This window comes from Cryptotermes secundus, unplaced genomic scaffold (assembly GCF_002891405.2).
Source record: "Cryptotermes secundus unplaced genomic scaffold, Csec_1.0 scaffold1295, whole genome shotgun sequence".
Lineage (NCBI taxonomy): Eukaryota > Metazoa > Arthropoda > Insecta > Blattodea > Kalotermitidae > Cryptotermes > Cryptotermes secundus.
In genome coordinates, this window is record NW_019742980.1 from 41,692 (window position 1) to 63,668 (window position 21,977).

General features: G+C 39.2%; 2 protein-coding genes across 2 annotated transcripts in view; one reads left to right on the forward strand and one right to left on the reverse strand.

Moving 5' to 3' along the window:
- Positions 1 to 361: 361 nt before the first annotated feature.
- On the reverse strand, positions 362 to 5,042 carry LOC111873662 (protein timeless homolog). The gene is made up of 4 exons (XM_033755153.1): positions 5,024 to 5,042; positions 4,187 to 4,374; positions 3,671 to 3,776; positions 362 to 2,704 (listed from the first exon to the last, which is right to left on the reverse strand). Exons 2-4 carry the CDS (start codon positions 4,370 to 4,372, stop codon positions 2,601 to 2,603), a joined length of 396 nt encoding a protein of 131 aa, XP_033611044.1. The 5' UTR covers positions 4,373 to 4,374; positions 5,024 to 5,042; the 3' UTR covers positions 362 to 2,600.
- Positions 5,043 to 5,911: 869 nt separating this feature from the next.
- LOC111873663 (spermine oxidase-like) overlaps positions 5,912 to 21,977 on the forward strand; it is a 33,493-nt gene continuing 17,427 nt past the window's right edge. Inside the window, 4 exon segments of the mRNA XM_023868575.2 lie at positions 5,912 to 7,553; positions 7,713 to 7,883; positions 11,540 to 12,502; positions 20,110 to 20,308. Of these exon segments, the coding sequence (XP_023724343.1) occupies positions 7,382 to 7,553; positions 7,713 to 7,883; positions 11,540 to 12,502; positions 20,110 to 20,308 (1,505 nt within the window). The 5' untranslated portion in view covers positions 5,912 to 7,381.

The following is a 21,977-nucleotide window of genomic DNA, read 5'->3' on the forward strand; positions in this document are numbered from 1 at the left end:
GATGAAACGTGCTGATGATAAGAACTTGGCTACATGTCCTTAGTACTGCTTATACATATATATATATATAAATTTGAGAAAGGTGGCTTAATGTTTGAGGATGAAACGTGCTGATGATAAGAACTTGGCTACATGTCCTTAGTACTGCTTATACATATATATATATATAAATTTGAGAAAGGTGGCTTAATGTTTGAGGATGAAACGTGCTGATGATAAGAACTTGGCTACATGTCCTTAGTACTGCTTATACATATATATATATATAAATTTGAGAAAGGTGGCTTAATGTTTGAGGATGAAACGTGCTGATGATAAAAACTTGGCTACATGTCCTTAGTACTGCTTATACATATATATATATGCCTGATTACCTGACCTTGGAAGTGGCTCTATTGCTGCATGTCTTGGTTCAATTTATACTGGCTACATATACCTCTCACTACATGCTACTGCTAGGGCAGTCTACCTGCCCTTATGGTCTACATAGCCTGCTTAACTACACATAATATTGCCTCTGCTGACGCCTGTCTTCTTGCCCTGTGCATTGAATATAAAGCTACATAATGTTTGGCATACAGAGTGCCTCAAAATCCTACAGCCAAACTTTCAAAGTTATTGGGGAAATAAAATGGAGTAGGGATTATAAGGAAACTGTTGATTCATTGCCCTTCTTATGTTTGGGCACCTTTTAGAAAATGTAATGATGTCCTTATATGTATACATGCTGTCATTTAGATTTAAGTTTTAATTTATTGCTTTCAGTTAATGAATGAAAAGCAAAGATTCTAACACTATTAGCTGGGTCCAGTTTGACTTTTATCTTTAAGATATGTCTGATCGTGTAATGCGGATTTATGCACAGTTCATGGCTATGTGGGATGAAGCCCAATTGACTAGTTTGGCCCTGCAATGGTTAGAAGGATACACCTGTTTCCCACAAACTTCAGTGTACTATTGCAAGTACATCTTCTGGGTAGCTCCAGTAAGGATGTTGATATTCCCTTGATGTAGTGCTAGCATTTCCAACACAACACCCATCATGAAAAATGTGAGATACAAGTGAATGCAGGATGAACTCCATCTTGTATTCTTATGAAATCACCACAAGAACATACAACTAAATCAAAGCTAAAGCTCTGAAAAAGTGTGGAATTGGACAACTGTATAAAACTTTGGCTAAACCTCCTAAAGGGACACACCCCGTATAGGAAAAATGGCCAGTAGTACCGAGTATATGATACATCCTAATAGGGACAACAATGAAATATGGCTCGAAGGCTGTACAAGATGATCCCTGCCAGGAGGACTAAGACAGAGCCTTCTGCTATTTGATGATGCAAATAACCTAATTAGGGAGACATCATCTTCAGGTGCAAGTGAACTTCTATCCTGAATGTGGAGGCAGCAGTGAATAACCTGACTACAAAGTGTTACGACATATATCCCAGAAGAGCACAGTCTGAACATTCTACTGCTTTGAACATCTCAGATATCACACATTTGGCTTTTGTTCACTATACGGCTTATACATGGAGTGACTTTCCATTCAGTCTATCCTGGAGGAATTCTAATAAAAGGAAACAAGTGGAAGGAACACTCCTATTCAGAATATGAATGGTGCTTTTAACGAGTTTATTTACAAATTAATTAAAAGGGCATGCTTTCTATACAAGTAGGAATATAAGCTAATACTTGGTTCGTAAAAATTATTCACTGTATGATTCTTGTTAACCTTTTATCAGATGAGCATTATACTGTCCTTGAAGAAGCATGCACAGAGGGTATGTTTTCAATACAAACATCTTTACCCTGGGGGATGAAAACACCCTATTAATGAATGATACAGGTTAATGCAATTCTGTCAAAATGCCACCTTGTTATAGTGATTCAATTTACAAAACATTGTCTTCCTCGTCACTCAAAATAATTCTACATTTATATTTCCGCATATAAATGCTACCATCTGTTTCTGCCACTGAATGTCTTTTTTCTATGTCCATTGTATTAGTCTCATCAGCAGAAAATGTGGTCTTGCTCCTTTTGATGGAATGTGAAATGTCACCATCTGAGTCTGAGCCGCCAAGAACTCTTTTGTATTCACGCCTTGTCGGTTCAGCTTGGGCTCCGGTGACTTCATTTTCAGAATCGGAATTCAGTGCGACACTGGTGACAACATACTTCGTAGTCCCATGTGAACTGCCATCTGTTACACTTTTTGTGTCAGGAATGTAGTCATTCTGAACAAATGGGCTAAGGCTTATTTCCTCTGTTTCAGAATCTGAGTTAAGTATGAAGTGTGTGAGCTTCTTCTTTGTAGTTCTGTTTAAATCACCATCCATCTCACTTCCTGCGGCAGTGGGACAATCAACTTTCCACATCATGGAGTTACTGCTTTTTTTCATTTTTTTTCAGAATCCAACATAAAAATTTTCCCTCTATTTCATGGACTTTCACCTGAGATGATACTCTCTGAAGCTTCACCTGTTTGAATTAACGATTTATTTCTTCTGTTTCAGAATCTGAATCAAGCTGCAGGTGCTTCCAGACTTTCCATGCAGGATTTTTATTCTTATTCCTTTTACCTTCAGTATCTTTGTTTAAGCTGCTTGTTTGCTTGAAAATCCTCTTTCTTCAGAAATGTTTATGTTCCCATCTGCGTCATTATCTTGTCTACTTCCTGCACTGCCATCTATCCCCTCACCTAAAAAGCAAAGGAAGAAGAATGGCACATCCTCTTTATGACAAATATACTCTGCTGTGCCATAGCTCAAGTGGTTAGTTGCTGGCTTCCCACCGCGGTGGCCCGGGTTCGATCCCAGGTCTGGTCAATTGAGATTTGTGGTGCACAAAGTGACACTGGGGCAGGTTTTCTCCGTATACTTCGGTTTCCCCTGCCAGTCTTCATTCCACCAATTGCTCCACAATCACCCTCACCTATCATCTGGGGCTGGTACAATAGGCCAGAAGTGGCTGCAGTAGAAGGGACTTACTTCCACCGAACTAGCAATAAAAAAAAATTATGACAAATATAATTTAATTCTTGTAATATTGCTAAACATGGTGGTTGTATAAGTAGCACTCCTGCTTAAGGTTGGGGATGAAGCTTCTGCCCTCCCCTCCCATGCACACACACACACACCCCTAATATGACCGACAAACAGAAAGTTGGGTATATATCTTCATGACGTGCTGCATTTGCCTTCCAGTATGACAAACATTCCAAATTTTAGAAGTCAAGAAAATTTGTGTGGAGAATTCAACGTCTACCGCTGTCTTCCCTTGAATATTCTTCCTGACACCTAACATGCAAATTACTGTATTACTTGAGTCTGTTTATAATGGCAGCCACAATGGTGTTCTGCAGTATAAAATGTTGTGGGTTATTTTACACTCAGTATAAGTATGGAAGGATGATAAATAATTGACAAATTGGAAAGACTATAGAAGGAAGCTCTTGTGGTTCAAACGAGGTACTACCTCAGCATTTTACTTGGAGGGACTGAGGAAAACTACAAAACACTTCACTCAGAATAGCTGATGTCCTGGCCTAGATCTGAACTACACACCTTCCAAATACAAGTCTACTGTTACCACTAGACCAATCTGCTCCACGTTGGTGTCTGTTCTATATATGTGGTATAGAGCTGCCAATTAATTATGTTCTTACCACTATGTTGTGTTATCAAACTCCCATCTAGTGCTTGATTAATGATCTCAGTCCTTTTCTTAAGATCTTGAACATTCAGATGCCCTGGAATATGCCAATATATCTCCTGTAAATAAGGCAACAGACAAATATCCTTGAATTAAGTTTCACTGTACTTCACAATGCGATTTGGTAGTCATAATACTATTATCCCAGTGGCAAATTTTCTCATATAGGATGTTCCTCAGATTACTGTATAAATCTGATCTTTAGGAAGAAAGTGAAAGGAGATTTCATATACAGGATCTTTAATTCCTTTTTTATCAAAAATTTCAGAGGTGGACACTGGCCATACCCTCCTTTGACCAATCGCAAGCATGTGCATGTGTCCGCACTGCTAGTCTTAACAAAACCCACCAAAAGAAAAGGTTCCCTATGAGTATCTTTTTATTTACACAAGACAATGCTCACAAGGGCAAGAAAACATACTTCTATGAACTAACTCTTTCCATAACAAATTTTTGCTTGGAAACACACCTGTTCATCTGAAGGTGGGACAATGTTCAGGGCAGTCAGAAGTTTAAGGAACTGTGGATTTTCCATAGCAGTCATAGCCTCCTCAGTAATGGGAACCAAAGGAATGATCTCCTCTCCACCATCTGCTTCTCTGTCATCAGCCACCTCTTGCAATGATGATGATACCCAATGAAGAGCATTTGTCATCCCTGCAAGTCAAATGCTCTATTTGCAATATTGTACTCCATTTAGTGTTGAATAGTCATTTTATTAACTTCAGAAGTTTTAAAGTTAATAAATTTTATAGGACATACTATCGCAGGTGAGACTTTAACTAATCGGCACTAAGTGAAAAGTGCAACAGGATGCTACAGTATAATACCGTATTGTATCTTATCATCTCTCCTATAGTGATCAATACTTTTCAATGAATTGTTATTAACCTGTCACTGTTAGGGCCAGAACATTTGATTTGGTTCATGATGGTGTGTCACACTAGCAGCATTATAAAAGATTATCAACTCCATCCATTGTGACTGATGTTTTTTTTTTTTCTATTTAATCTCTCATCCTTGGCATGTTTTGGTCTGTGAGACCATCTTCAGAAGGATATTCATGGAATTGTAATGATATTGTATGTATGCATTGATGTTGACCAATCACATTGTAATGGTAGTTTCTGCTTGTATTCATATGTCCTTCTGAAGATGGCCTCTCAGACTGAAACATGCCAAGGATGAAAGATAAAAAAAAAAACATTTATCAAGAACACTGAGTAGTTTTATAATGACCAGAATAGTTCTGAAAAATAAAACAATGAACTCCGTGGCCTGTAGTCTGCAAGCGAACTATACTGACCACTTGACCACTGCTTGTCAGCAAAGTTAGTGTCAACTTTGGCAGGCAGAGGGTGTCACGTGGTCAGCGCAACGAATCCCCACGGCAATTAATTTCGGTGTTCTAGACCAGAGCCACTGCTCTGGAGTACTGAAATATAAATGTCTTTCCTTTCAAAGAGTTCCACAAGAAAAGAGGGGCTGTAAAACGAACATGGTTGACATTCAAATTGCGTCATAGTGGGGGACAAGGAACAGTGCACAGATTTTCATATTGTAATATCTGGTGCCTGAATTAATTAAAAAAAATTGTGAAAGCTGCGATTTGAATTTTCAGGTCCACTCTATGAATGAAAATATTTTTGCTGCCAAAATTCCTGTTTTTCTAAAATGTAAAAAATTGTCCGCCTCTGTGGTCTAGAGGTCAGAGTTCCTATGGTCGCGGGTTCGATTCCCGGCACTACCAGATTTTCTGAGAATTTGACACTGACTTTCTAGCTAAGATTGAACGGATTAAAAATACACAATCACCAACAACATCTGCTTTGGTTTAGAACCTCAAGTGTTGCCAACATTCACGAAATGCAACATAACGAAAGAAACTATAACAATGTTATTTTCCAAGGATTACATAAATTTTATGATAATATTTAACCCATGAAATATAATTCGCAATGGACCTAAATAAAAAAAACGGAGAATTATCCACTCCGGGTAAACAGTAAACGGAGGAACAAAATTTGTGGGGAAAATGGGGTATCTGGGAACCCTAATCTGTATGCACATGGTGGCTAAACTAATGGGAAGCTGATTGCAATCGTAAGCCTCTAGAAGTATGTAAGAAATAAATAATTTCTGTCATTTACTACACTTCGAAATCTGAAGTATTGCTCACCTTGACGGTAATTTGAACTGTACTGCCACCTTTTGGAGGAAGTTGCATCTAGATACTTGATCTGCGACAAAATACAAATTAGTTGAAATTTTGCATACAAAGATGGCAGTGTAGCTGTTGTTATAAAATAATAAGGGAATGCGCACAATGTGCATAGAGTAATTTTTGTTTGTTTGTTTGTTTGTTTTTGCGACTGTATTCGGTTATTGATGTGGTTAAGTTTTTGCATATGGTAATGTGGTATCTACTGCACTTTTTATCACAATGTTTACACACACACGCGTCATTTGCTTCGTGGAAACGTTCGTTCTTGCATTCTTGCATATCTTGTGGTGGAATCCGTGTGTTGCCAACCTAGTAATTGTGTGTCGTAATTTTGTGTAGGGTCCTGTCCAGGTTCTGTCAGTCATTGCATCAGTTCTATAGAACTCTTCCCATATTTCCTCTCTTTTTTGTTTTCTTTCTTTGATAACTTCCTCTGAGTTTTTTGTGCTTGGCAGTTGATATCTGAGTTCTTCTAATAGGAAATTTTCCTTACAGAGTTCGTATGTTAGTCTGGATTGTGTGTTCTTAGGAAGCCCTAGCGCTAGTTTAAGGTATCTTGCCTTCACTTGTTCTATTTTCCGCAGGTTTTGTTTGGATAGTTTTTCCCAGGTTATCTCTATGCCATATAGTAGTATGGGACAAATTTTTGCATGGAATATTTTCATTGCTGTTTCTAGCGATAATAGTTGCAGGTTTCGGATGGTGTATATAGCTTTGATGGCTGCTGTGCATTTTTCTGTTATGTGTGCTGTGAATGTTGTAGATGTAGACTGCAGTGTTAAGCCGAGGTATTTATATTGTTTTACTGATTTTATGTGTTCTCCATTAAATTTTATTTCATCATTTTTTCCTTTTTTTCCTCCTTTTCTGAAAGTCATTAGTTGGGTTTTGTTTTTATTTATTTGAAGTTTGTTTTGTCTTGCCCAGCTCTCCAGTGTAGTGGAGGCTTCCTGTAGCTCCTCAATATTTTTTCCTCCAATTGTCCTATCGTCTGCGTACATAATTAATTGTACCCTAGTGTGTTTTTCCATTGTTTTGGCCAAGTCTGCTGTTGTAATATTGAATAGTAATGGGCTGAGGGGGTCCCCTTGCAGTACGCCATTTGTTTGGGTTATTTCTTCGGATTCTGACACCGTGTCTTTTATTATGATTTTATTGTTTTTGAGGATGTCTCCTATTAGTCTTGTTGTTGTGTTCTCTTCACCTACTATTTCCCTCAGTTTTGTTGTGATTATACTCCTGTCAAGTAGGTCGAATGCCTTGCTATAATCTATGAAAACTACATGGTATTTTCCTTGTGGGTGGCTTAATGCTTCTTCAATTGCTTCTAGTAGTGCTGTGATGGCTTGTATCGTTGATCTTTGTGGCCGGAACTGTTGTTATCATGGTCGTTACGGTCGTCACGTCTTTACATCAGCTGATTGCAAAAGAAAAGGAAATATGGCGTCTGCTCCAGAGACTATTTCTAGTAATCTAGGTAAAATATTAATTATTCGTGCAGGAATAGCTGGCCTGTCTGCTGCTGGTCACCTAGTTAAAAATTGCATTACAGATTTCAAAATATTAGAAGCAAGAAATAGGATCGGAGGAAGAATAGTGTCAACAAATACAGGTATACATAACCTCACCTGTATTTTTCTTTTGTTATGCTACTGGCAGTATATACTGCAGAATAAATTTTGCAGTATTGACAATATCATTCGTTTTATATGAAACATGCAGTTTTATCTCCACTGCTTTAACTGTCATTGCGGTTATTCTTGTATTTCAGGTAACCATAAAATCGAGCTGGGCGCAAATTGGATACACGGTATTCTAGGAAATCCTATGTATTTGATTGCGATGGTAATCGGTTTAATTGATATTGCACATGTTCCCTCGCCACATAAAGTAGTAGCTGCTACCGAAGAAGGAAAACAAATACCATTTCAAGTGTTGCAGGTTAGCAGCTTTGTAAATGTCATTCCAGTTTCAGTTGTTTCACAGAATGCTGTCTTCAGTGTTTGCATTTAAATGGAAAGTAATTTTTGCAAAAGCCAATTATATATTGTGTTACTTTTATAATTTTATGAAGCTGAGGCAGGATTCTGTGATGAATAATTTGACATGAATATTATGATACCTACAGAATATTACATACGTAAATTGATTGCTGGTTCTTATGAAATATTTCTAAGTCCCAAGATATTGTTTTATACTGCATTAAAATTACTGGTCACTGCTATAGTGTTTACAGTACTTATATCCCTGTTTGTAGACTTTAAAACTTTTAAATTGTAGGAATATTGCAAGATAGGACAAACCATGCAGGGTGATAATAAAAATAACATCAGTATTAATACAGAAGTCATATTGGAAGGTCTTCAGTCATTCATAACATTACAGGAAGTATGAATAATGTCAAATACAAATCCATTTTTCATACACTTGCTTTTCTGTGCACACACCAGTAATCACAGGAATTCTGGTATAATCTGCAAGGAATATTTTCATTTATTTATTTTAGCCCTAGCTAAATGAGTGTCACTTCCATTATATCTTCATTGCTTGTAAATTTATATCTGAAGGGTAATGGACTGAATTAAGGTATTTGTGGTCATAGCCTCAAATTTCATACAATTTCAGTTTCTAGGGTCTTCTGTCAGTCTTATAAGGAAAATTGTTGTTGAGCAAAGTGATGCTGTGTTTTTCTTTAATTCGCATAGTGGGGGGTGGAGTCCAGCTGGGTCCACTCGGAACATTGGCCACTGATTTGCCTGTTGTACCTGCCCCGAGTGATTATGATGAAGGAGAATTTGGTGGAATGAAGATTGGCAGGGGAAACAGAAGTACTTGGAGAAAACCTGCCCCAGTGGGAAGCCAGCGACTAACCGCTTCAGCTATGGCGCGGTCTTGATGCTGTGGTTTGCTCAAATTGTGGAGTGTATACCTATTTTGTATGTGTTGCCATAGTTTATATCTTCTGAAATTATATGAGGTTTGGTTTCTCAGTGCTTCAAAACTTCAGCATCACCAGACATGCTGAATTAAATTCTAGGACAAGTTGTTCAATTTGATGATAACTCCAGTATCTGAGCAATAGGAACAGCATTATAGGTTCCTGAAATGCCAAATAAGGACACTTTCTATAATGTGGTATAGAGAGAGGTACAGAAAAATTTGAAAGTTACACTTTCATTAGAATCTTACTGTTGAATTTCAGACTGTTATTTCCAGGGTTACTCAATTTTCAGTTTGTTTTGTCATGATAACTGTTGTTTTATTTCATGTGACCCTTAACAGAACTGTAAGCATAGCACTAAATACGGAGAAGTGAAGTAATTCTAATTGTAGTATTTAATGCAGGTACCAAAATGTGGTGCTCATGATAGGATTTTTGAAGTTAATTTGTGATTCTGATCTAGGATGTTCTTATTGTTCCAGGAGATATATCATCATCATCATCATCAGTAATCTGTCAAGACAACAGGTCCACAGTCTCTTCCAAAACAATTCCTCCACTTAATGCTATCTAGAGCTTTCTCCTTCAAATGACAGTATCCTCTTCTGTCCCCAAGGTCATCCAGCATCTTCTTACGTCTTCTTCCTCGTCTTCTTGTCACTTCTATCCGCCCCTCTATCTTTCCTTCAATAGCTTCTTTTAAAAGGCAGTTTCTGCATAAAACATGACCAATCCAATTAGCCTTCCATTTTCTTATTTCATGTAGGATATTCCTCTGCTCACTGACTCTAAATAACACTTTTGTATTTCTCACATAATCGGTCCAACTGATCTCCATCCTTCTCCAACACCACATTTCAAAGCCTTCCAGGTGTTTCTGATCTACTGCCCTAAGTGTCCAAGTTTCAGCCCCATACAAAGCCATGCTCCAAATGTAGGATTTCACTACTTTCTTTCTCAAATTTAAGTCCAATTTGCTGGTAAAAAGATTCTTCTTCTTGCTAAATGCAGCTTTTGCCATGGCAATCCTGGATTTAATTTCACAAGTACACCTTCCATCATCTGTTAACAAGCTACCCAAATATTTAAAACATTTCACATTCTCCAGTTGTTTTTGGTCTATCTTTATTGTGACTGGGGTTGGTTGTCTCGAAATTTTCATTACTTTTGTTTTCTCCACATTCATTTCCATGCCATAGCACCTTCCAATTTCAATTAGTCTATCAATCATGCCCTGTAGCACAGTTTCTTCCTTAGCCATTAACACAAGGTCATCTGCATATTTCACAGTTTGAATAATTTGCCCTCCTACTTTGAAGTCACCGAGCCCATCCAGAGCTTCCTTGGTAAGGCATTCGCTGTACAAGTTGAACAGAATTGGTGATAAACAGCATCCTTGTCGAACTCCTCTTCCAATCTGCACACTTCCTGTCTCCCCCCTGTCCAGTCGTACTCTAACTTTCTGATCCATGTACAATTTGCTAATCAATCTTCTTTCACACCAATCGATACCTGTTTCTTTTAGGATCTGCATTAATTTGGTCCAGTTTACCCGGTCAAATGCCTTCTGCCAGTCTATGAAGCAAACACACAGTTCTTCATCTATCTCCAAAGTTCGTTCCGCTATAATTCTCATCATCCCAATTGCATCCCTGGTTCCTTTTCCTCTTCTAAATCCAAACTGATCTTCTCCAAGTACATCCTCTATTTTCCTTTCAATTCTTCTTTTAAGTATCTTTGCTATTATCTTTGCTGTATGTGCAATAAGGCTTATTGTGCGATGGTCACTGCATTTTGTAGCTTTTTCTTTTTCTTTAAGGCAATCATTGTAACTTCTGTAAAGTCCTTGGGCCACTCTCCAATTTCATATATGGTGTTCATTAGCTTTGCCAGTGTTTTCAAATCACCTTCTCCCAGCAACTTAAGCACATCTCCAGGTACATCAACATCTCCTGTAGCCTTTCCCTTCCTCATTTCCTTGATAGCTTTTTCCACCTCACTTTGTAAAATATATGGTCCTTTCTCATCTGTATCTACTTCTACCTCCGGTTCAACTTCTAAGGTTTCTGGCCGATTAGGTCAATGATATAGTTCTGTAATATAATTTTCCCAAATTTTCAGCAATTGCCTCTGATCTACTATTCTATTCCCCTGGGAGTCTTCGATGCCAACATTTTGAATCCCATGATTCTCTTTCCATCCTAGTTCTTCTGTCTTCATGTACATCAAATCATAACGTCCTGTTCTTTGAAATTCCATAATCTCATTACATATCTTCTCAAGATATTCCCTTTTGGCCCTGTCCGTGGCTTTTTTCAATTCATTCCTCAGTCTCCTGTATTTCCTCCTGCCTTCTTCATTGTTGACATTCTTCCATTTCCTTCGCTCCTCCATTTTACTCATCATCTCCTGTGTAACCCATGGTTTTCTTGCTATCTTCTCAACTTTACCAACCAAATCACTGATAGTATCTAACATGCATTCTTTTATATTGTTCCACTGCGCTTCAGCATTTCCGCTTTCACCTTCAGTTGCACCGAGTTTCTCTTCTAGGGTCTCTTGCATGCTTTGTCTTTGAGCATATAACTTCTCCAAATCCCATCTGGGTCTGCGTTTTCAAATCTTATAATATTCTTCAACCTGGTTCGGAACTTGGCAACCATATGACGCATATGTTTGCTTTTTTCGTCGCTGTGAAGAATACTTCCTATGTCATTACTCGCCTCCAACAGGTATTAACAGTGTGGGTGAGCACATATCTCTTGAAGCAGCATTAAATCTTGACAGGTCATCTAACGACGCGGAACGGCATTTACGCCAGCCTATCTTCGACTGTTTACTGAAACGTGAAACGTGCATCACAGGCTATCACAGTATGGATGAGATCGACTTACTAGAATTGGGTAGCTACACAGAACTCCAAGGTGGTAATATTGTTCTTCCGTCTGGATACAGCAGTATTCTCAAACCTGTTTCAAGAGAGATCCTGCAGGGAAACGTCTGTAAGAGATGAGTTGTCACAACAATACGGTGGCGTTACGCAGATGAATCTATATCTGCCGACATCACAAGTCGTGGTGGGGACTCTGGAATTGACGTCCTTGCCAGTGGTGACTCTCGGAATGAGTCTGATGATTCAGACAGAACAGTGACTGGTGAACAGCCAAGAAGAGCGTCAGAAGTGTCTAGTCGTGTTGGTAGCAGTGAAAAAGAATTTCAATCTACTGTTACAGAAGATCATAAAAACTCGTGTACAAATTTAGAACAGTGTGAGAAAGGTTGCGAAGAAACGTCAGAAGATAACAGTGAAAATAAAGCAACGAACACAAGTGAAAGTGGTGAAACCTCGTCAGCTTCTTTCTGTCAGAGGCATAATCGTGATGGTAATAGTGAATCGTCTCAGTCAAAATCCGTTTAACTAATACCAAATGCTGAAATTGTCTGTGAAGATGGGTCACATTACTATGCAGATCACGTGATTTGCACCGTTCCACTTGGAGTGCTTAAGGAGAAAGCTGCGACTCTTTTTTCACCTCCATTGCTTCAGTACAAACTTGACTCCATTGACAGGCTGCAATTTGGTACAGTAGACAAAAGCATCTTGGAATATGACAGACCATGTCTGAATGCAGATGTCTGAGGGAATGCTGCTTTGGGAGACAGATATAGAGGCTGTTGCAGGTGAGTAAACCGCAGTTACTGGTGTGTGATTGGTTGCATCGAGCATAGCTAGTCTCTCCCTGGCAGATTTTCAAGAATTATAGGCGCAACTTCAATATTTGGGTCCCAGAATGAAATTAAAAAAATACTGTGGACTAACAAACTGATAAGAAAAAAAGAGGAATTAGCCCTTTTTGTTAAACATATGTAAGTTTCTACAAGCCTAGACTATGTACTATCTGTTCTAAAAAGTGAAGGTTATAACCTACTCATTCAGCAAAAGCAGAAGGTATAGTGTGTATAGAACCATATATCCTCCCTCCATTGCAGCGCATGTTGTTGCCACAAAGCAGAAAAGTAGATACAGATCATCATAAACGAAGTTGCATGTTTTTCAAAGATCCCTCATGGTACAACATTAATGCCTCTACTGTTACTGATATGAGAAATTTACATTGTCATTATTCTGGTACTGACGGTGATAAGGAATTTAAATTTGCATAGTTTAAGTAAGATTAAATTTATTTATTACAAGTACTTAATGGGTATGGCTTCCTTTTAGTGAAAAGTTACTCTGAATATTGAAGAAAATATGTTGTTATTACACTGTCACTTTACTTTAATTGATTAGAAATAATCTAGTTGAATATGATTGACAGATTTGTTATAAAAAAGTGCAGGAGTACGATTAATTGCATCAATTTTTTTTCGTGTGGATAAGATTGCAAATGTATTTCTCATTTCCCTTAACCCTTTGACGTGGTCATTTAAATTCCGCGGCCGCGGCTCCTGCGGTAATATATTCAGCCGGCCATTTAAATTTTGCTCGAAAATTATTTATTCATCATTGTTCTTAAATTCTATGAGATAGGAACATGAAACTTTCACTAAAATGATCTTAAATGGTGGTTTTATAACCTTACCTTATAATATGGGCGCCCTGTATCTCGGCCATGGAAGCAGGTTGTTTAGTATTTCAGCAGTGAATGGTACGCCTTGAAGGATGAAACTTTCACTAAAATGATCTTAAATGGTGGTTTTATAACCTTACCTTATAATATGAGCGCCCTGTATCTCGGTAATGGAGGCAGTTGGTTTAGTAGAAGGAAGGCCTTGAAGCATTCGTATAACCCAACGGTGCCCCACGTTCACCATTCTCCGCTCCAATATTGTGTATTTTTTTTGGCCCTTTTTTTTAACCACACATATGTGCGGCCTTGCCTTCTTACCCGTGAGGGGTATACTTCAAGGAAATGTCTTTCCGTGACCCGTTTAGTTGCCAGGTCAGCTGTAGTAAATTCAACGTTACGAGTTATCATAACAAGGGGTTGTTGCTATGCCTTTGATATTCCATCCATTTTGGCGGCAGGAGATGTCGTAGGGGTGACCACAGAATTCATGAAGTTATTCTAAGAACTGTCTGGTATGTAGTGAACGAAAGTAGAGCTTAGCTGGCTCAAAAAAATATTTATGGTCATCCCTCGAAACGACCACCAAGGTCAGTACGATAAAATGGAGTCAACTGGAGCGATAATGAGTGAAGGAATGAGTTCTTTTCCCTCCCCCACACACATCCGTATCGTCTCAGGGGGTGACCACAGTGTTCTGCCTTAAATTGTGGCGTTTTTCTAAGAAATGGGTGCTATGTACTGTGCGAAAGCAATCGATTTTGCAGGCATAAACTTTTGTACATCCCTCTTCTAAGAATTCCAATTGAATAGCCAGCTCAGGGCAATATGATATTATAAACACCAGCACATATCAGTCTCTGGTGTTTATAGCTTCAGAGCAAACAAAACACATCATTCATAACAGAAACAGCTCGCAATAGCCACAGGAACGTTGCTGCAAGACAGGCATATGTAACGACGACTTAGCGCTCTTAAACGCGTGTGTCATTAAATACAGTCCTCCTGACAACAGGCCAGTGAAAAATCTAACAATCTACAGCAAAACCATCAATTATTATGGGCGTTATAACATACGTGTGCAGCTGGACGAAACATACACGTCGAACCCCCCCAGACGATTTAAATCCCTGACGAAACATACACGACGAACCACGGCAACGGGTTAATTTAAAGGCACTAATCAGAAATACTGTGGCCTCGTTTAATATTACTCTCTACTGACAATAGCATATGATAAGCGTGACAGTGTAATGAATAGTTTTTGTGAGACATAATGAGCAAAAGAAGAATCGAAAGGAAAATAGAGGCTATACTTGGAGAGGATCAGTTTGGATTTAGAAGAGGAAAAGGAACCAGGGATGCAATTGGGATGATGAGAATTATAGCAGAACGAACTTTGGAGATAGATGAAGAACTGTGTGCTTGCTTTATAGACTGGCAGAAGGAATTTGACTGTGTAAATTGGACCAAATTAATGCAGATCCTAAAGGAAACAGGTATCAATTGGCGTGAAAGAAGATTGATTAGTAAATTGTACATGGATCAGAAAGTTAGAGTGCTACTGGACAGAAGGGAGACAAAAAGTGTGAAGATTGGAAGAGGAGTTTGACAAGTATGCTGTTTATCACCAATTTTGTTCAACTTGTACAGCGAATGCCTTACCAAGGAAGCTCAATGGGCTTGGAGACTTCAAATTAGGAGGGCAATATAATAAATGATACAAACTCCGTCCCAAGTGCAAGCAATATATATTATATGTCTTTGATCTTGCTCTCTTCTACACTACATGTTTTGGCCTCGTAATGGCCATCATCAGGTGTATACTCTTACGTTGCTGCCACACTGAACCCAGTCTAATATTTAACATTTAAAAAACACATTGTTATTTTCTTCGTTATTATCACCATGTATCTCATTGATATCTGTCTGGTATGTAGATTATTTTGCACACATCAATTTTAATTTTCCTGTACTAGCACTATAAAATAATTAGTTATAATTTTAAAATCCTCTAAAATTTTAAATTTAAAATTTAGAGAAAATTTTAAAGGATTTTAAAGCTGCATTTAGCAAGAAGAAGAATCTTTTTACCAGCAAATTGGCCTTAAATTTTAGGAGGAAACTAGTGAAATGCTACATTTGGAGCATAGCTCTGTATGGGGCTGAAACATGGACACTTAGGGCAGTAGATCAGAAACATCTGGATAGTTTCAAAATGTGGTGTTGGAGAAGGATGGAGAAGATCACTTGGACCGATTATGTGAGAAATGAAGAAGTGTTAATTAGAGTCAGTGAGCAGAGGAATATCCTACACGAAATAAGAAAATGGAAGGCTAATTGGATTGGTCATGTTTTACGCAGAAACTGCCTTCCAAGGAAGTTATTGAAGGAAAGATAGAGGGGCGGATAGAAGTAACCAGAAGACGAAGAAGAAGACGTAAGAAGATGCTGGATGACTTTGGGGACAGAAGAGGATATTTTCATTTGAAGGAGAAAGCTCTAGATCGCATCAAATGGAGGAACTGTTTTGGAAGAGACTGTGGACCTGTCGTCATGACAGATTACAGATGAATGAATGAGCAAATGAAAACAGATTAAATTTATGGAATGTTTGCATCTTCCCATATTTCTGTCTAAAACCTAAAAATTAAAAATACAAAACTGTAATTTTTCCAAGCGTGGAACTTGTCTTTCACACTGAAATAAGAACGTATATTTAGGGTGTGTGCGAACAGGGTGATGAAGAATACATTTGTACTGAAGTGAGGAAGAAACATGTTGCTGGAGGAATTTCAGTAATGGGGAAATCCATAATTTGTACTCTTCACAAAAAAAAATATTAGAGACTAAATCAAACAGTATTATGTATGTTTAGAACATGTAGCAACTGTTGCAGAGAAAGTTTCAGTTGGAAGACCTGAAGGGAAGAAACCATTTGGAAGACCTAGGCACAGGTAGGAAGGAAATACCGTAGTTACGCATGTATAGGCCGCACATTTTTTGCCAAAAATTCAACAGGAAAACGGTGCGGCTTATATTCGAAATATTCGAAATCACACTTCATTTAAAAAAATATATATTCATAATTAGTAAATAATATAATATTCCAAGAAAATTATTTTTCCTATAATTTCTGTCTGAAAATTGTGCTGCGGCCTATACATGCGTAAATACGGTATTATAATCGATTTAAGTGGTTCAGAGTAAGGTTCATTAGCATGGAGAAGGTAATGAAACATTTTATTCTGACAGATTCTGAAGGACTTGGTTCCATTGAGATAATTGGTTGAAGCAAGGTAAATTAAAATATAGTATGCATATGCATCTGTATTTATTACAAGTAACAGAGATTAATTGGAAGTGAATATATAGAAAGGAAACTCAGAAATGGAATGAAAAAATTATGTAGCGGTATTTGATATTGATAAAAAATATTACATTCACTTGCAGAACTTGACGTTTATTAAGTTTGCTTAGTTTGTAAGTCCATTATGCATACCAAATAGTGGGTATCTTTTAAGATGAGTTAACAAGAAGATTCTTGAAATAAATTGTCATAAAATGAATTTGTGTGCCCAGTCTTAAGAAACCTGTAAAAAGTAGCCTTCATCTTGTTATGGCTCAGAGCTAATGTCTCTGTTGTTTTACTAATGAGTAAATGCACAAAGATGAGCACAGAATCTTTCATGCCAGTTATTGAAGAACAGTACATACTTGATATTGGTTAGATCTTAAGTGTGAGTAGTTTTCTTTAATGGGGAAGCGAACAAAGGCTTATTGTATAATAATCTGTTCACTAGTGTAACTATTCACACTGTGTGGTTGGTATGGGTAAATATTACATCAAATGTAAGAGAAAAATGTAATCAATATTCTTGAGGAATTTCACAGTAAATAATAATATTAATTGGCAAATATTATTATTTTTAGTTATATTTATGCAGACGTTATAATGAGAGAAACAGACCTGTATCACTCTGGACGTTTGAAAAAGATAACATTTTTCCCTAATCATAAAGTAATATAAATGTGAATGTTGAGTGTTTTGTGTAGTGTAGATTCATATTGTTGTCTTATTGGTTATCATACTGTTAGTCTGGAGTTACAGACGGGTACGAATGCTTTAGAAGAAAGTTACACCTTTTTTGTGGTGTATTTTATGATGTTTATTGTATCTCAGACTCTATAGCATTGAATGTTAGGATGATTGGTGAATAAAAAGTTGGAAATGATTTGGAAGGAAGCAGCCTAGGTACTGCCCCTGCATTCATCTTGACAAACTGAGGAAAACCATGAAAAATTCCAGTCAGGATAGCCAGTGTTCAAACCAAGTTTGAAACTGGATGCCTCTCAAATAAAAATCTAGAACATTACCAATGCACCGTTGTGTTCGGTAAGAAATACTCTGTCTTATGGTTCTGGTAGTGGCACTAATTGTCACTCCCACCTCACAAGGGATCTGTAGGTATTGATGATCTCAGGATATTATGAAGTGTAAGTTTAGATTGGCCTCTGGTGGCATAATGCTTGTATCAGATGTCATCTTGTAACCGTTCATCCTAATTTGGTAGACTATTTTGTATTAATTAGATCTATATTAAGTTAATATCACTTAAATACAAAGAGATCCGGCAGGTAGGCAACTCTTACACGCAGAAGTGACATAGTTCAAGTTTTGGTATAATGGACAGTAAGTAACAACATCTGGTACTTTCCCTGGAATTCTGGCAGTTTCAGCAAAGTCGGAAAGTCCTTGATAATTTGAGAGCTGACTGCTTGGAACAGCTATAACTTAGAAGTGGGAGGGCCGAAACCTCAGCCTCTGATCGTAATGCATCAAATTGCTGTCAACCTTAGCGTCAGGTCAGCAACTGCCAGAATCACATAGCAAAGCAACATGATTGGAAATTCACAAATTTAGGGAAACTCCAAGTTTGAAAAACTTAACCAGTGGCAAAAGTGGAGGAGTGGATTTCTCTTGGAGTCTGTGGTTCGTGGACCTCAGGATTCAGAGGGAGTGAATTCCACCTCAAGGAGTCTGCGTCCAACTTTCGGCCAAATCAGGCACAAATTACAACTATATCCCTTCAGTAAAAGTATCATAAGTTAAAATCCAAATACCTGTAAGTGTTATTAATAGATTCCGTTGTATTCAGCCAGCTGGAGTGAATTAAATAATTACTAAGTGCAAAAGTCTGAAGTGGTGTATGTGACTGCCCGAGCCAGACCCAATATAAGACCCCGGGATAAGAACTCATCTCTACCAATTACAGAGCAGAACCCAGATACTTCTGTCTTTCCCTACTTGCGAGACACCTAATGGTAGCCCAGGAACGGACTCCCGCCTACCAGCACCAACAACCACAATTCTCTTCCCTTCTCACCTAACTTCTCGCCATCCACGAGAAGGAGTGTAACCGCACCATGCAGGAACCTCAGCAATGTTTTTCATTTACATTCTTAATTACAATGTACTACATGTAAACGAACTGTGTTACTGTTAACAAAAGATGATACAGAATTGACCCAAGCACCAGCAGACGCCAAGGACGACATCTGGTCTTTCTGAGGGACAAGCAAGCTGCAGGTCACTTGAAAACCCAGAACGGAGCAGGAAGTAACCCACTGTGTTTTCTGGGAATTTCAATGCTTAACCTCGACGGTGCAAGTCTTTGAAAATTTGAGGCTTGACAGATACGAGTCGCAATAATTTTTAGAGGGGCGTACCGAGCAATCGTTAGCGTACCTTCATTTATTTGAGAGCAGTCAGAGGGGCCGTGTTGTACTTAGGCCCAAATTAACATGGATCTTGTTAGGGATTGGCTGACTGCAAATGAGAGAAGCACCCAAATTTTAGGTTCAGCCAATCAGCAAAATTTCAGAGGAGAGGAAACCAGGCGTTCCTGCTTTCCATCAGGACTTCTGCCTCTCCAGAGCAGTCAGTCATCAACAGTGAGTAACAGGAGTAACCTCCCGGACGTTGAATCGGTGTTGGCCCGAATCCGGTGTACAAATTCAAAGTGCTACAACCTGGTAATGTGTAATTGTAGTGCACTTCTACAATAAAGACAGTGTTGGTGAAGTGTGTGTTTTCAGTGTTCTCTCTCTCCTTGTGCGAGCAAGGCCCAGAAGTTGCCCTGAGACGGAATCTCGTCCTACCGTCTGAGCAGTCTGAACCCCAAACGTCCGCCTATCCATATCGCCACCTTTGTTTTCCCCATCCCAAACTCGTGGATTTCACCCAAGTCCACTGGCGCCCATACAAATTCAAATTCAGAGCAATCCCACACCCTACCCTGAACCAGACAGCTACAAGGAAGCGGCGGATGAAAGTGGAGACCACAAAGGGGCGAACGTGACGGCCAGTTATAAGTGGTGACCAACTCGTGGGGCTTGAAGTCTCACTGAGCGGTAACGACGACGACGAGGGCAGTAACTCCAGTGGAGGTGTCCAGAAAGAGGTGCAAGTGAATTGCAGGCCAACGAAGTGAGCGGTTAAAATCTAAATCTGTCCAGGATTTCTAGACTTGAAACATGCAGTGGACAGAGAAGCAGGCATGACTTCCCAAGACCTTCGCTGTATGGATTTTTTTTATGTGCACTATCCGAAAACCGCACAAGAAGTAGTGAATGTTGTCAAATATTTCTCTTTCCAGATAACCTAAGTAACACTTTGTACCGCAAGATCTACTCTTTCTCCAAACTGTCAGAGATGCTGTTGCTCGGCTGGATCTCGGGTCGGGAAGCCAAATATATGGAGACATTGACCCATGACCAGGTGGCTGACACACGCACAGATATCCTCAGGAAGTTCCTTAGTGACCCCTTCATACCAAAGCCAAAACTCTGCATATGGTAAGCCTTCCAGTTTTGTAATTACTGCCTGCACAACAACATGACATACCGTAAATATTGTGACATGACAACCGAAAGCTGGACTAGCAGATCCAGAAAAGATATTCATTGCTAGGCACAGACCACCGCTAGGCATCATCCCACTTAACACATCACTCAACAGCGGAAGAATTCTTGGAAGTGGTCTTATCTGTGCAGTCTGTGCTGAGGCTGTATAACAAGGATGAATGAGAAAATTTCTGACAGACACCTGACAGCTATATTTTTCTCCTCGTGTGGAGGTGGGATCGAATACCTCTACTGTGGCCCTGCAAGTTGTAGGAGGCAACGTAAAGGGACCCAGTGCCTGGGCATTTAACTGGGCCACCCTGTTCCTGGGGAATATAAATACAGGGACCTGACCTTCCAGGTTGTGGGAGTTTTCAATCTGAGACAGTAAAATATGGTCATGAGTCCCGCGGGACTTAGACCTGAGAATGACTGTCCTAGCGAGGAACAGCATCAATTATAAATGACAGACCCATCCTCTCATAGGAGAGGATGTTACATAAGGACTATTACTGCAAGTATTCAGTTGGAAAAAAGAAATTACTGATCGTTAGTCTCAAGAGGCTTGTCAACAAGACGAACTGATTGGCGGTATACTGCTAGTCGTTAAGTAACCCTGACTGAGACTCTGTACATCTGACAAAAGTATAAGAGCTGTGGGGCTCTTAATGTAGTTTTGTCATTACTCCGATGACAACCCACTTCTTCGGAACAGTTTGTTGGTCCTGAAAAGGACTGTGGTTGCTGAGGTGTTTGATCGGTGAGGTAGCACGGCGCGCGCCTGTAGGGAGAAAGGTTAGTTGCGGTGAGTGGACTGGCCGCAGTGCGGCCGTTGGTTGATCGCGGCGGCTGCTGGTGAAAGGCTAGTCTTTGAGCGCGGTCGTAGGAGTGATGAGGCAGTGGCTACGCCAGGTGCTCAGTGGGTCGGACAGAGACACGACCACCGGCGAGTCGAGGCGAGATGCCCCAGTGAGTCGGGTTGTGAGAGCCGGAGAGCCGAGGCAGTCGTGCCTGGCTCAGCCTGCCGATGCCTCCGAAGACCGAGCGCTGGTGACGAAGCCTGCTGGCTGATGTTCCTTGGTGTGGCTTGATCGTAGACTGAAGTCAACAGAATACTCGGCAAGGCAATGCAAGGTCATGTTACAACTGACGGTCAGTCAGTCTGTCTGTCTTGGTGTCCGGGGCTCATGACCAGATATTTCTTTTGAATGAAAGTTACTGTCCTGTCCATGTGTAGCGCCCTCTCTGACGAGAGGTCGGGTCTGTCATTTGTTAGTCAGTCTGTATTAAAAAGTCCATTGTCTATATTTACACATATTTACAATACACAATTATTTCTTATTTAAATGTACAATATATACACGGCCTCTGTCAGTCCAGGCTAGGTACAGCAGATTATGCACTTAAATATATATTTCCTAGTAGTATTAGCTACCACGGCAGTCTAGTCACTTGAACGGTCGTATGCCTGACCGCCACCAAGTTTAAGCCTCTTATACTTTCTGTGTCGGGCTTGGCCTTGTCCGATGTTGCGAACATTCTCATTATCATGATTTTGTATGACTTCTGCTTGTTGCCTGCATAATTTTGTTATGTAATCATATACGTACGGGATTTTGAA

Bases quoted from the DNA above. Each gene is read 5' to 3' on its own strand.
- LOC111873662 (XM_033755153.1), bottom strand. From the start codon at position 4,372: ATGACAAATGCTCTTCATTGGGTATCATCATCATTGCAAGAGGTGGCT. The intron at 3,777-4,186 runs GTGTGTTTCCAA...CCTTATTTACAG, and splicing joins TCCCACCTTCAGATGAACAG to GAGATATATTGGCATATTCC. The intron at 2,705-3,670 runs GTAAGAACATAA...TTTGCTTTTTAG, and splicing joins TTTGATAACACAACATAGTG to GTGAGGGGATAGATGGCAGT.